This window comes from Neofelis nebulosa, chromosome 4 (assembly GCF_028018385.1).
Source record: "Neofelis nebulosa isolate mNeoNeb1 chromosome 4, mNeoNeb1.pri, whole genome shotgun sequence".
Taxonomy (NCBI): domain Eukaryota; kingdom Metazoa; phylum Chordata; class Mammalia; order Carnivora; family Felidae; genus Neofelis; species Neofelis nebulosa.
Genome location: NC_080785.1, coordinates 96,332,308 through 96,346,241, shown reverse-complemented (window position 1 = coordinate 96,346,241; position 13,934 = coordinate 96,332,308). Strand labels below are relative to the sequence as shown.

Below are 13,934 nucleotides of genomic sequence, written 5' to 3'. Positions count from 1 at the left end.
AAGATCAAATTCCTACTGAATACCATTAATGAGATTTAATGTTCTTCAGTCTATTCAATATCAGATGTGACAATAGGTACACCCCAAAAACAGAATCTATTTGTATAAGATACAGGCAATTGACATCAGAAACCATACTAAGGAGAGACCTTGGAGAATAGTGGGATCATCCAACTAATTTTTTTTTTAATTGCACCAATTCAAAATTATTTTCCTAAAACTTTAAACCAGGTCTAATATCATGCCATTAACACACATAGACATTTTGCTGCAAAATTTAAGTGTATTTACTCTGTCTTACATGTCTTTTGGATTGAGAAGTGGTAAAGTTTCAGAGGAGACGGCAAGAACTGGAAAGTGTTCCCAATACTATCAGCTCCTTGTGTGCATCTGCAGAAAGATTGGCCATTTGTCAAAATATCAACAAGTAGAGATTAATAATGTGCAAGAAGCTACATAATTTTTAGAAATGTGCTGGACTTGCACCCTAGTGCATTATTAGGTGTGATCGAAACATTCCAAAAGCTATGAAAACATCGGATGTTGTAGAAAATGATTTTTCAATCAAACAAATAGGTGGCTGATAAATCAAAGGATTTGGTGATAGTGTTGTACAAATCTGAATTTACTTTGGGTTTAAAATTTCTTTATCATATGCTGAGTCTTTAGAAAGACTTCTTTCTAAAAAGGTTAAACACAGAATTACACGTATTTTCTTACTTTCAAAATTAGAAGTGATTCTTCAGCTAAATTTCAAAATGGATTTTGCAAAAGAGTGGAAAGCATATAAAAAAGTATTCTCTCCAAACATGTAAAAATCAACAAAACCATCTTCTTAGATAGGACAAGATTATAGTTTTTTGATTTAGGTATTTCTCCACAGCTCCCATAAAAAAGATAAATACTGATATTTAATTACTATTCTGAAATATGTATTGCTTATATTGGATGCAATATTATTCCAACTTAAATTTACCTTTCAAGGCCAGTAATTTGAGCAAAATGAAAGAGCTACCCTTTAAAAGAAATAAACGCTGAAACAATTGAAGATTTGCAAAAACTCTGTAGATGATACAAACATGATTCACAGATTTTAATTTTACTGATAACATAAGATTAAATTTTTTACAGTTGAATTACCTTTACACATTCTGGCTCTTTGTTTATTTAATACAAACTTCATAGTAATGCACCCTGCATTTCATGGCTATTGCATGGTATATTACTTTAGCTTGTACATATATAGTTATTACATAGCAACTCATATTCTATTCTGAATTATCTGAAAAAGTTTTGGAGTTTGAGGGGACAGTTTATCAAGGGACTTAGTAGCATGTCACAAATTTTAAAACACAGAAATTGTTAACCAACTCAACTGAACTTAAAGATAGCTATTCTATTCATTCATATCAGCTGAGAGGAGTGATGATGTGATATTGATTTAATTCCATCATAATTAAAATACTGTTATAATTGACATTTTAACACTTATTTATAGGTTCAAAAGCTTTATTGTTGTGGAACAATGTTGATACTATTGTTTGGATGAGATAACGGAATCAGCATGTTACTTTATGAAAATCCTCTCTTAATATTAAAAAAAAAACCCTTATTTTGTCAAATGTTAAAATGAAATGCCTTCTAAAACCTCTTGCATGCTTACTTAGGATCAAATCTGGAGAATTCAATCCTACAAATTAAAAGTAATCTGAGACCACACACACACATACGCGCATGCACACGCACACTCACACACACATTCAGTTTGGGGTGTCACACTTGAAATGTTTCTATTTTTTAATGTCTATTTATTTTTGAGAGAGAGAGAAACAGAGACAGAGTGTGAATGGGGGAGGGGCAGAGAGAGACAGATACACACAGAATCTGAAGTGGGCTCCAGGCTCTGAGCTGTCAACACAGAGCCCAACGCAGGGCTGAAACTCACAAACCGACATCATGACCTGAGCTGAAGTCGGAGGCTTAACTGACTGAGCCACTCAGGCGTCCCTTACATGAAATATTTCTTAATCTTTCCTGATTTGGTCCCTTTAAGAACATAAGGAGTCCTATAGGTTCCCTCCCTCCATTCCAGACATATTATATACACACAGACCCCTGGCTAAAGCCTAACATGGGAACTCTCCTAAGGAAAATGGGCCCCAGGTTAGTCAATTTTTCTTCAAACAAGATGATTTTCCTTTTGTGGTCCTCAAAGGATCATAAGACATAGTTTAGTTTTGTTTTGACTTGTTTTGTATTGTTGTAAGAATTCTAAAATAAATTCTTCTAGTGTTTCTCCTGTGGTAAAGTCACTAGAAGACATCAAACCATTTTGGTTGGATCCTTATTCCTGAAGAAACCATGCACAGATTTTAAACAACCTCATAAAAATCCACATGAGACCACCCGTCCAGTCGGCCCCATTCCTTAGACCCATTCCCTCGGCTGTTTGATCTCATCTCTCAGGCTTTTGGAAGGAGGATATTCAGAAGGACTAGCTAAAGACTGTCCCATAAGTGTGGCAGAAACATATTTTTAAAATTTCACATGCTCAGTACAAACTGTAAGCACATCACTGTGGAGGTGACTGGGAACTTCTTCCTTGTTATAATAAGAGCAAGAACCATTATTATTATTATTATTATTATTATTATTACATTTTTGAGTAGTTTAATTTTCTAAACAACCACAAAGCAATTCTAATTTAATTCTTTCTCACATGTTATGGATAATTATATCGTGGCGGGGGGGGGGGGGTGGGGAAAGAGGCCACGAAGAGACTAAAAAAAAAAAAAATCCTGTGACCTCCTCGGCTGCATCACTGAATTTGTAGTCAGAAGACCCCCCCCCCCCATCTCTGCTGCTTACTGTGTGGCCATAAGCATGTCTAAGCTTCACAACTCTGCTTCCTCATCATTAAAACAGGCATAATACCACCCACCAGACAGAGTTGTTGTGAGGTTTAAACTAGATAGCTCATAACCTTTCTTCCACTCTAATTTTTAATCCTTACACTGAAGTGTCTCTATACTTCATCAGCATGCATCTTGTATTCTAGTCACACCAAACTCCTGAAGCTTCTCTAAAAATGTCATCTTCTGGACACCCGGGTGGCTCAGCCAGTGACGCATCAGACTCGGTTTCAGCTCAGGTCATGATCTCACTGTTTGTGAGTTGAAGCTCCACATTGGGCTCTACACTGACAGGGCAGAGCCTGCTTGGGATTTCCTCTCTCTCTCTTTCTCCCTCTCTCTCTCTCTCTCTCTGTCCCTCTCCTGCTCATGCTCTGTCTTTCTCAAAAATAAATCAATAAGCTTTAAAAAAATGAAAATGCATAATTAAAAAAATAAGTTAAAATGTCATCTTCATTCTTTCCCTTTGTTTCAAAATCCTTCTTCATCTGTTTACTTGGATAGTATAGATTAACGCATCAACACTCAAGAAACCCTTTCCTGACCATCTCCAAGTTGAATGAGCTCATCCTCCAGGCCCCGCGATCAACCTGTACAAATGTAATATTTACCTGTCTATTGGTCCAACTCCCAGACCACACTCTACATCCCTCGAGTTCCTAAACTGTGCCCTCCATCTCTTCCATCTCAAATTTTGTACCTAGCACATGCCTAACCCACAGTGCGGGGTGTGGGGGGACTCAATGGATGATTAAATGAACATACGACATACAGAAAAGAATTGGGCTTGGTTTTTGTGATATTAGTAGATTCGGAGTAGGTTAGCACAATCTGAAACTTAAACCCTCAGAGATGACGGAGCCTGTGCGTGCCCTGATATCACTTCATTTTTGTGATTTAAACAATAACTGCTGGTCTTCCTGAGATATGTTTTATAAAGAAAATGAAAATCCTCATCAAATGAATCCCACATATGGTCAGCACACTCTGTTAAGAATGTTTTATCTTGTTTGTATTAAGTTAGCATCAAGGTCTTTCAGCTTACAAATCCCATGAAATAGGAAAACTGACATACAAGACTTCAATACACCACAAAGCTAAATTGTAAGCATGCTTTTCTCAGGTTTCAGTGTGGTCACTGAATTCGACTGCTTAGCAGTAGAATTTGAAGGCTTATATATACTTCCTGCTATTGGCCCGTATGATTCTTTATTAAAACAATTATATCTTTCTGCCAAAATGTACATAGTCTCTTTCAAATAACAGTAACGGCAGAGAAGTAAAACTAAATTCAAATAGTCATTTTCTGTAGCTAAAAATTACAGAACTATTCCCAATTTGATAGAAGTTATAATTAGAACCATTCAAAAGGGACAAAAAAATAGCAATAAAGCAAGAAACAAATAAACCGTAAGAGTGAATCACAGTACTTTATACCAAATAAACACATACATCGCTGGGGTTCTTGTGCTAAGGAACTACATGACAAAAGAGGCTGACTGCAGGCAGATGATTACGTGGGCAGAAACATGCGGGATAGAATTTAAAGCAGAGAAATTGGAGTCAGGTGAGCAATTAGGTTAAAAATCTCCAGACAGTGGGACTCTGGGGGCATGTGGTCCGTTGTGGGGCTGAATGAGCTGTGTTTATACTCCCGCATTTCTAGACCTTGGGAAACTCAACCTTTCATGTAGAATGACGATCTTAACTAATACTCAGTGTCGTGGGGTGAAATTTCTGTTCTACAATTCACCTACTTTAGCTTCCTTCACTGGTAACGTTTTCCTTCCAAGTCTCATTCTTACTGATGACACAACAAACAAACAAAAAATCTTTTAACTTGACAATTGAAAGGAAAATTTTTTTCCTCCCTCATCCTTCTTCCCGAGGTGGCGTTGTCTGTGTGGAGAGGAGCATCTGGTTCCTGTATCCCCTGGGTTTTCTCTGGCTTCGCTGAGATGTCCTGCAATGTGCCGTCTGCTGGGAATCCTCTGTTAGTGAGACTGATTTCTCTGACCTGGTTTTTGATGGTGTCGGCCTGGTACCCACTGCTGATGGCCATGAAGCTTGCCTTCCCTCCATTCTGCATCCTCCAGTACCTGGCCCTTTGGTCCACTTGTCCTCTCAGAATGGGAACGGTGGAGAGCAAATGGGGAAGAAGAAGCTTTCAGCTGCTTTCTCTGCTGGACATCTTGCCATGACGAAGGGTCTGCAACTTTCCCAGGCTTTTCCCAAGTGAAAGGGAATACTGACTGCCGAATTCAGACAGATTTATTAATATTTAATTCTCCCCTCCCAGTTTCAAGATCCCACCATACGGTCACAGGATGCGGAAGTGAAAATGTTCTGTCACCTTTCTGGACCTACTTCTCTTCCAGTGATTCTCTCCAGTCCTGTGACATTTGCTCCTTCTCATATGGTGGGAACGCCCATGAGTTCTGATCTGTGCTCTGCTCTGCTCTTTCCTGCTCCACAACCCCTCCTCCAAGTTCTGATTTATAAGAAAACCATTACATACGCCCCTCTTTTTTTTCTTCCTCAAAAAAGAATGGCTTCTGCAAATAAAAGGTGCTTACATAGCAAGACTATGACCTTGCTATCGATGTGACAAATTCTATTTGGAAGTTCAAAGCCGCATTATAACTCTGCTGTTCTCAGCTGGGTCTTTCCTTCCCAAGAAATAATGGGTGTTATTGATTTAATGAGGCAGGAGAATCAAGGCACAAGTAGGAACTTGTCATTAGGAATCCAAATACATCATTTTAATATCTCCAAAGTATCTTCAATGTGCATCTCAAGTCCAAATATACAAACAGTTCAGAAGAACTCATTTCTATGAAGTTATATTTAACTTGAGCCATTCTTAATGGTTTCAATAGAATTAACAAGTTGTGCTTTTTTGTGCAAACTTTTCATTCATCAGAGAAAACAGAACAGAAATAAAAATCACAGATCTCACTAAACAAAAAAATCCAAAGTCTACTGGCCTAAAAGAATTTCCCATTGTTAATGTGTGGGGCAATTACTGTAAAAGAAGATGGTTTCTAACATGGAGAAACAGAACTCATGACCAAAATATCACTTATTTGATTCTCATAAGGATGGTTCTGAATTTATAATATTGGAGCCATATTAACTCTCCATCATTCCCAATGATATTCTAAATAGCCATTGACAGGGAGGTTGTCATAATCTTCCTTCTCTGGGAGAAATAAGTAACCAAACCAGGAAGTCCAACAAAGTAAGCGATAAAAGCTAACATTGACAGACTCTGCTATTCTGTGCCAGAAACTGCTCTAAGGGCAGTACGTGTATTATTTATTCTTTGCCATCGTGTTTCAAGGTACGTGTCCTCATTTTGAGTTGACGAGTTAGGAAATGGAAGCACAGAAAGGTGAGTGGCTTTCTCAGCAGCACTCAGTAAATAAGTAGTGGAGTCAGAACTTGAACTCGGGCAGACTCATCCAACCCCTGTGTGAGTGCTGCCTCACAGGCGAGGAAACGTGAGGGCACTGAATGTGACAGGTAAAAAGAAAAGAACGAGGCACAAATGACTCTGCTATCTTTATGAGGACAAAAGAAGGGACTGAGATTCCATATTAGAGTTGGCATGCCTAATAATTCCCAGAACCATATGTTTCAAATGACCCGATCATTGGGTCTTTCGTTTCTGATCATTTGACATTTTTAAGCATGAATCATCGAATGAAAAATATTACAGGGCTTTCTTTTGAACACATTGTTTATTTGTCACCAAGAGATCTCAGATATACTTTAAACAAATTCCTTCTCTAAAGGAAAGACTACATACCCTCATGAATGGCATAATCCAAAAATAGAAATTATTTAAAACAGCTCTAACACCTTTTCTAAATTTCCTACATTGTGAAATGACAGCAGTGTCTCCCTTTCAACACTGCCTTCTAGTCAATGTAAAAAGAAATAAACCATCCCCACATGCTCATATTTGGTGTTTACTTTTCCGTCAGTCATCTAAAACGGGACGCAGGAAAAGGGATGTGTCTGTCTCTGTTAGAGAGAGAAGAAAAGTGAAGGAAAGAAAATCTAATGCAACAAGAGAGTTGCCAGATTTGGAACTGATTGAAAGAGTTTCGTGTCACCAAACATTTTTCAAAGACCGATCAATCTGCAACTCTTTTTATAAACCAACCTGTAATGACTGGTGTTTCCACACATTTTCTTCACACAGTTGCTTCTGAGTTTGGCAGTGCCTTTGATTTGAAAACGAATTTAAAACTTTAGATGATCACACAGAACCTTTTTGGCATCACGGAAAAGAATATTTAGATCATAAAGACTTAAAGGAATGTAAGCTAGAGTTCCAAGTAGTTTAAACTTTCATTACAGAGATGCCGAAAGCCACATTGCTCTGCTTTACACAAGTATGTTTATAAGTGATGCCATTTGTAACTCTGACTAATTAAATGAGAATTTAAAAGGGTGTGAGAAAGAAAGGCACGGATTTAAAATTAATATTAAGTGAAAAATATAAATTCTGCAGTATAGCAAATACCAAGAGAGACCCAAGCATCACCATGAGATTGCTCCTATTCACATCTTCTGGCATCAAGGGAAAACCACCTTGGAAAAACCAACAAATCCTTAAAATAACAGAGAAGTGCCAGCACTAACAGTGGTATACTTAGTAATCCCTGGGAAAATTCAAAGAAAGTAGAGTAATGAAATTTGTCACCTGCTGACTGGTTTCTGCTGCTTCAGAAAACAAAGAGCCCAGCAGACTAGGGTTCAGAATGTACAGCCAGAAAAGAAGGGAATTCCTAACTGCAAAGTAACTGACTCCATTATGAATACAAATCTCATTAACCTTCCTCCCAGTCCCCAAACCGCTGGTTCTCAAAAACTTAGTCCCCAGCCGGCAGCATCAACATCTTCTGGGAACTTGCTACAGACACAAATTCTCAGGCTCCACCTAAGACCAGCTGAATCAAAACTCTGGGGATAAGGCCTGGTAATCTGTGTTTTCATCAACCCAAAAGATTATCTTAATGCACACTAAAGTTTGAGATCCACTGCCTGGAATGGCACCACACAATCCGTAAAAAGTAGAGATGCCCATCTTCAGTCTGTGGGTCTTAACAGTTCATAGTTACTGAGGGCTTCACTGCGAGCAAAGCCTCTTCATGACACATACATATATATATATATATATATATATATATATATATATATAATGTGTTATATATATGTCTTTATGACTTGTATGTATTACTTAGATTCACCCATGTAATCCTTATGGGCAACTTTGTAACTGCTATGCCCATGCAACTCACCAGCTCAACAGGGCACAGTGAAATTAAGACCTAAGAAAAGACAGTGCTACTATGAAAACAGTAAGTTTCTTGAAAATCCAGCTACGGGTAGACGCAGAGGCAAAAACAGAGGAACGAAGAGAGAACTTTCATGTGTCTCTACAGCAACATTTACAGCTAAAGAATCTTCATAATATTTTGAAATTTCTTTTGAAAGACAAACAGGTCAAGGTCTAGTCTTTTCCCCTTCCCCTCCAGAATGGGATCTGGGCCGAGTGCAGCTAGCCAGACACAGTGAGTAGTTTGGTGGTCAGTGAGGTGGCAGGCACCATACTACACTGTCCTCAAGTCTGACCAGCACATTCCTCAAATACCGTCTTTTCCATCCCCACAGCCAGCTCCACAGCCTTAGGAAATCAATGGATATTCTTAGTATCACTGGACAGGAAACATAAAATAATTCATTTCTGATCATTTGACATTTTTAAGCATAAATCATCTAATGAAAAAATTAGATGAAAATAAAGAAACAAAACATGATGGGGTCGAAGTGTTTAAACGACAGCTAAAATTGGGGGGGGGGGATAGCAGCCTCTTTTTATCCCCTTATTTAGTTCTGTTACCTCTTTTAGTGATCTAGGCTTGAAACCTTGAGGTCTTTTCGAGCATTCCTTTCTCTTTATACTCTCATCCAAGAAATCGCCAAAGGCTAAAATGATTTTGCTCAGACTCTTATATATGTCACTTGCTTCCCATTCCAATTTCCCTTACTTTATCTCAGGACCTTATTATCTCTTCCTAGATTACCACAGTGGTGTCTGACCTCCTGATACTTATCATGGAGACAGCTCTCAAATAAAGCCACTTTTATCACGACACTTCCCTGCTCAAAACCCATCCAAAATACTCCGTTACTGACAAGGTAAAGTCCAAACTCCTTAAACATAAACATGAGCATCTTCACAGCTTGGCTCCAGCTTTATCTCCAATGGTTTCTTTTTGTGAATCCTAAATTTGAATCACAGTTGTATATTCACTGTCTCCAAAACATTTCATGGATGTCCCAGTAACTGTTCTTCATCCCTCCTCACAGCTTCAGACAAACAATAATGGATGTAAAATGCAAAGTGAGAACAGGCATTAAGGCATGGAATACATTAATGTCTGTTTACTATCCCAGATTTAATTACAGACTAGTGCTTCCAATTTTATTATTCTGCCATATTGAATTTACAGCCATTAGAAGAAAATAATAAGTGTCTAAAGATTTAACATGGGTCTTTGGTTAGCCTATATGGCAGCATTTGGATTAAATATGAAGCCTGCACTTTCAGATGCCAAAGATAAAAATGTTGATATAGGAAGAGGGCTTCTACTCTAGAGTCCTGAGGTCATGAGGTGAAGCAAACATCCAACACCCTCCTTCCTCTCTCCACAGAACCACCACCAAGGAAGTTTTCCTGGGATTTGACCAGATCTGTCGCTGAAGGAACAGGATTTCCTAATTATCCTTAGGGAGTAACCATCCAACTACCAAAAACATTCAACAGAGTCCTTCAACTCTAACTAACAAGAATCACCAACATTTAAGGGAGACCAATGGAATGATAAAAAGGTTCCAAACAGAACAAATCCCTATGAAAAAAGAATTTCTGAAAGAAATAAAAAGAACTTTTCAAAGGACTGTAATTATTATAATCAACAAAACTAAAGAAAATATTGCATTCTTTAAAAAAAACATTGTGGATATGAAAGAAGAATAGGAAGAAAAAGGAAGTGAAGGAAGAAAAGAGTTAGCATTTTTGGAAATTGAAAGCAGTGTGGCTGAAATAAAACAAATCAATAGATGAGTAAACAATAAAGTGGATATGAATATGAATATGAGTAAAGGTTCAATTAATGATTCAGAAGATCATAAGAAATCTTCCAGAGTAGAGTAAAAGGGACAAAAAATTGGCCTTAGCAAAAACATTAAGAAAAAAAAAAAACATAAGGAATCAAAGCATGTAGTGTAAGAAACAAAATTAGCATTCTTTACCAACAATCTGATGTCTAGCAAAACATTTAGAAAATTATTAAAATAAATATGAGTTTACTAAGCCAGATGGAAACAATGTCAACATAAAATCAGTAGCTATCTTACATGCTAACAGTCACAAATTAGAAGATGAAACCCATAAAGATTTCATTCAGAATTCAAATAACACTCATATAATAACTAAGAATAAAGATCAAGTAAATGTGCAAAAGATATTTTTAGAATAACTGTCAATCTTATGAAGGACACATAATAAAGCTTAAATCCTAGAGAATACCGTGTTCCTGGGTAGGAAGATTCAATATTGTAAAAGTGTGAATTTGCCCCAAATTAATTTATAAATTAAAGAAAATCCTTCATTATACTAAAATCTATGTAAAATACATTCATGAAATGAACAAAATCATTTCTTAAAAAGAAGAAAATTTGGCCTGACATACTATGCAAATACAGTATTTAAAAATCAGCAAGTAATCTAGAGATACATAGACTGGACGGTAAACAGAATAGAGAATCCAGAAAAAGATCCATGCATACATGAAATTTATCATGCTAATGGTAATATTTCAAACCAACAGGAAAAAAAAAAGACTAACAACAATAAATGGCATTGGGATACATAGCTTTTTACTTAGTTTAAAAAAAAACTAAGTTATATTATTATCTTATCCCACACCATAGACAAAAATTCTTGATATAATAAACAGCTAAAAACAAAGCTATAAAGCGTCAGAGAAATAATGAATTTTAATTACTTTGAGAGGGCAGACCTTTTTACATAAGACACTAAGCTCAGTCTCCATAAAGGAAAAAACAAAAACAAAACCCCGACTTATTCAACTACACTAAAAACCAAATATTATTTTTGGCAAAAAATAAATAAGGTTTTTTAAATTTTTTTTTTTTTACATTTTTATTTTATTTATTTTTGAGAGAGACAGAGCACAAGCAGGAGAGGGGCAGAGAGAGACAGGGAGACACAAAATCCCAAGCAGGCTCCAGGTTCTGAGCTGTCAGCACAGAGCCCGACGTGGGGCTCAAACCCACAAACTGTGAGATCATGACCTGAGCCGAAGCCAGACGCTTAACCGACTGAGTCGCCCAGGTGCCCCAATAATTTTTTTTTTTTTTTTTAACGCATAAAGCTAAAAGGCCAGCATCACTTCAGGAAACAAGTTTACTGTTTATAACTAGAAAAAAGGATTAAGATCCATAATATACAAAGTTAAGAACCTCTTAAAATCTAAAAGAAAAATGGGCAAAGGATTTTAACAGGACAAATGGACAGAAAAAAAGTTCTCATTCTCATTTTTAATCTAGGAATCAAAGAGCTAGTGCTAATGTTTATGAAATGCAAATGCCACCTCTTTTTGAGTCACAGGAGTGAAAGCTGCAAAGATGGATGGCCTCTAGTATTGGTGACGGTGTGAGAAAACCATTCTCCGTTCAACGTTGATTGGAGTACGAATCAGCACAGCCCTCTGAGAAGCATTTTGGTTGTTTTTACTGAAATTCAAATTTTGCTTACTTGCTCTACCAGAATTAATACTTCAAGGAATTTATTCTAGAAAAACTTGCACGTTGTCTTACTCCATGCATCTAAACATTTCAAGCCACATAGGCGCCATCTAAAAAATTTTGTTATTCCCGTATACCAAATGTGCATCCTTTAAAAATCATTTGATATTTAAATAATTAATCATTAATATAACGTAATATATAAATAATTACCGATTTTAAAACAATTAAAATCATTCTTTAAAAACACTGACTACATTCCTTCCCATTGCACAATTACCCTTAACCATTGCATAATATTTACGTGGAAATTCTCTGCCTCTATTTTTAGATACTATGTGCAACTTTATTGGGTCCACTGAGTCAATAATTGTTCTGGGCTGCAGACCACTGCCATAGGCAAAACAATAACCCCTCAAAGATGTCCACACCCTAATCCCCAGAAACTGTGAATGTGTTATTTTACATAGCAATAAGGGCCTTCTGAGTGTGATTAAATCAGCAGCTTTGAGATGGGGTGATTACCCTGGGTAACCTGGGTGGGCCCAGTACAGTTACAAGGGTCCTTTTAACAGCAAAAGGAAAGCAGAAGAATCTGTTTCAAAGTGAGGTATATAACAAAAGGAAAGACTCAAATGTACATTGCTGTCTTTAAAAGGTGGAAGGAGACCATGAGAGAAAGAATATGGACAGTTTCTAGAAGCTGGTAAAGGCAAGGGAATTAATTCTCCCCTAGAGCCTCCATAGGAATTTAACCCTACAGACATCTTGATTTTTAGCTCAGTGAGACCTATTTCAGATTTCAGACCTGCAGAATTATAATAAATATGTATTATTTTAGTATGTAAAGAAAATTGTTTTAGCAATAATAGAAAACCAATACAATCAGACACTGTTACAAATACTAAGATATCCTCCTGCCTTTGAGATCACAGTACTTCCAGTGGAAGAAACAGATACAAATTACAAATTTTAAGATACATGTTAAATGTCAAAGATATAAGACTTTCTGATTCTTTTTAATGATGCATAGTTTCATTATGTCTGCTGATAGTCTCACTTTAGAAATCTGTAGATGTCTGCATGTTAATAAAATTGATTTTGGTGGTTTGTTATTATTGACCGAAAGTAAATAAACTTACAACTTTGTCCTAAATATCTTAGTCTTTGCTATTAGGACATTCTTAACATCTTTCTGAATTCTATAGATAATGTCATAAAATTATTTATTATTAAAATAGGGATAAAGGGACATTCACTTTCTATATTTCATACCCAGCTTCACTTAAGAGTTTGGCAACATTGGTTGCCTAGGTGGCTCAGTCAGTTAAACATCCAACTCTTGGTTTCAGCTCCGGGCATGATCTCAGGGTTTGAGTTTGAGCCGCTGTCGGGCTCTGCTGCTGGCAGCATAGAGCCTGCTTGGGCTTCTCTCTCTCACTCTCTCTCTCTGCCCCTCCCTCGCTCACTCTCTCTGTTTCTCTCAAAACAAATAAATAACTTAGAAAAAAAAAGAGTCTGGCACACATTAATTATAATACATTATTGAGCATCTATGCATAAAATATAGTTTAATAGATATTGAATCCTGAAATTTTTAGAAAGTAAACAAAATGTGTCAGTTAGAACTTCTTAAATGGATTTTAATAAATAAACCACATGGGAATTTACTCCTGGGGAAGAGAATTGCTGGCATCGCCCCCAGGTGTTATGGCCGGCCGCACCTGCAACAGTAGTGTGAACCTGTCCGCAGCAGGGACAGAAAATGATTAGCAAATAAATGCGCAAATAGGAAGAACTTTGTTAGCTTGGAATTTGAAGGTTCTTCCTAGAGTAACTTCCAGTAGGTCTACTCACCAGCCACAACTAAAAGGAAAAAGGACAACTCAGTCTAGTTACTCCCTTGATGGAAAATTTCAAATATTTATGAGATGCTTTCCCTTGTGGTATATTTAACATTCCCTACACAAAATTTTCTCCAAATTAAATTGTTTTTATGCGACTTTCAGAATCAGTCAGGGTCAAGTCAAGAGACAGAAAGCACACCATTTCTCTTTTCATAGACAATCCAATAAGAATTCCCCCCAAAGTTGTTAGCAAGGTAACTGAACAGATAAAAAGAGAACTCTAGGGTCACCTGGGTGGTTCAGTCGGTTGAGCATCGTACTTTGGCTC

At 36.9% G+C, this 13,934-nt stretch overlaps 1 protein-coding gene across 4 annotated transcripts in view; it reads right to left on the bottom strand.

Moving 5' to 3' along the window:
- The window catches only part of SUGCT (succinyl-CoA:glutarate-CoA transferase), a 758,031-nt gene that overhangs the window by 328,998 nt on the left and 415,099 nt on the right, over nucleotides 1-13,934 (bottom strand). The window contains exon 13 of one of the 4 annotated variants that reach the window (XM_058725468.1): nucleotides 264-390. The exons of the other annotated variants lie outside the window; for them this stretch is intronic. Coding sequence (XP_058581451.1) covers nucleotides 373-390 — 18 coding nt within the window. The 3' untranslated portion in view covers nucleotides 264-372. Of the gene's footprint in view, nucleotides 1-263; nucleotides 391-13,934 lie in introns of those variants that run through there. 4 annotated transcript variants of the gene reach the window in all.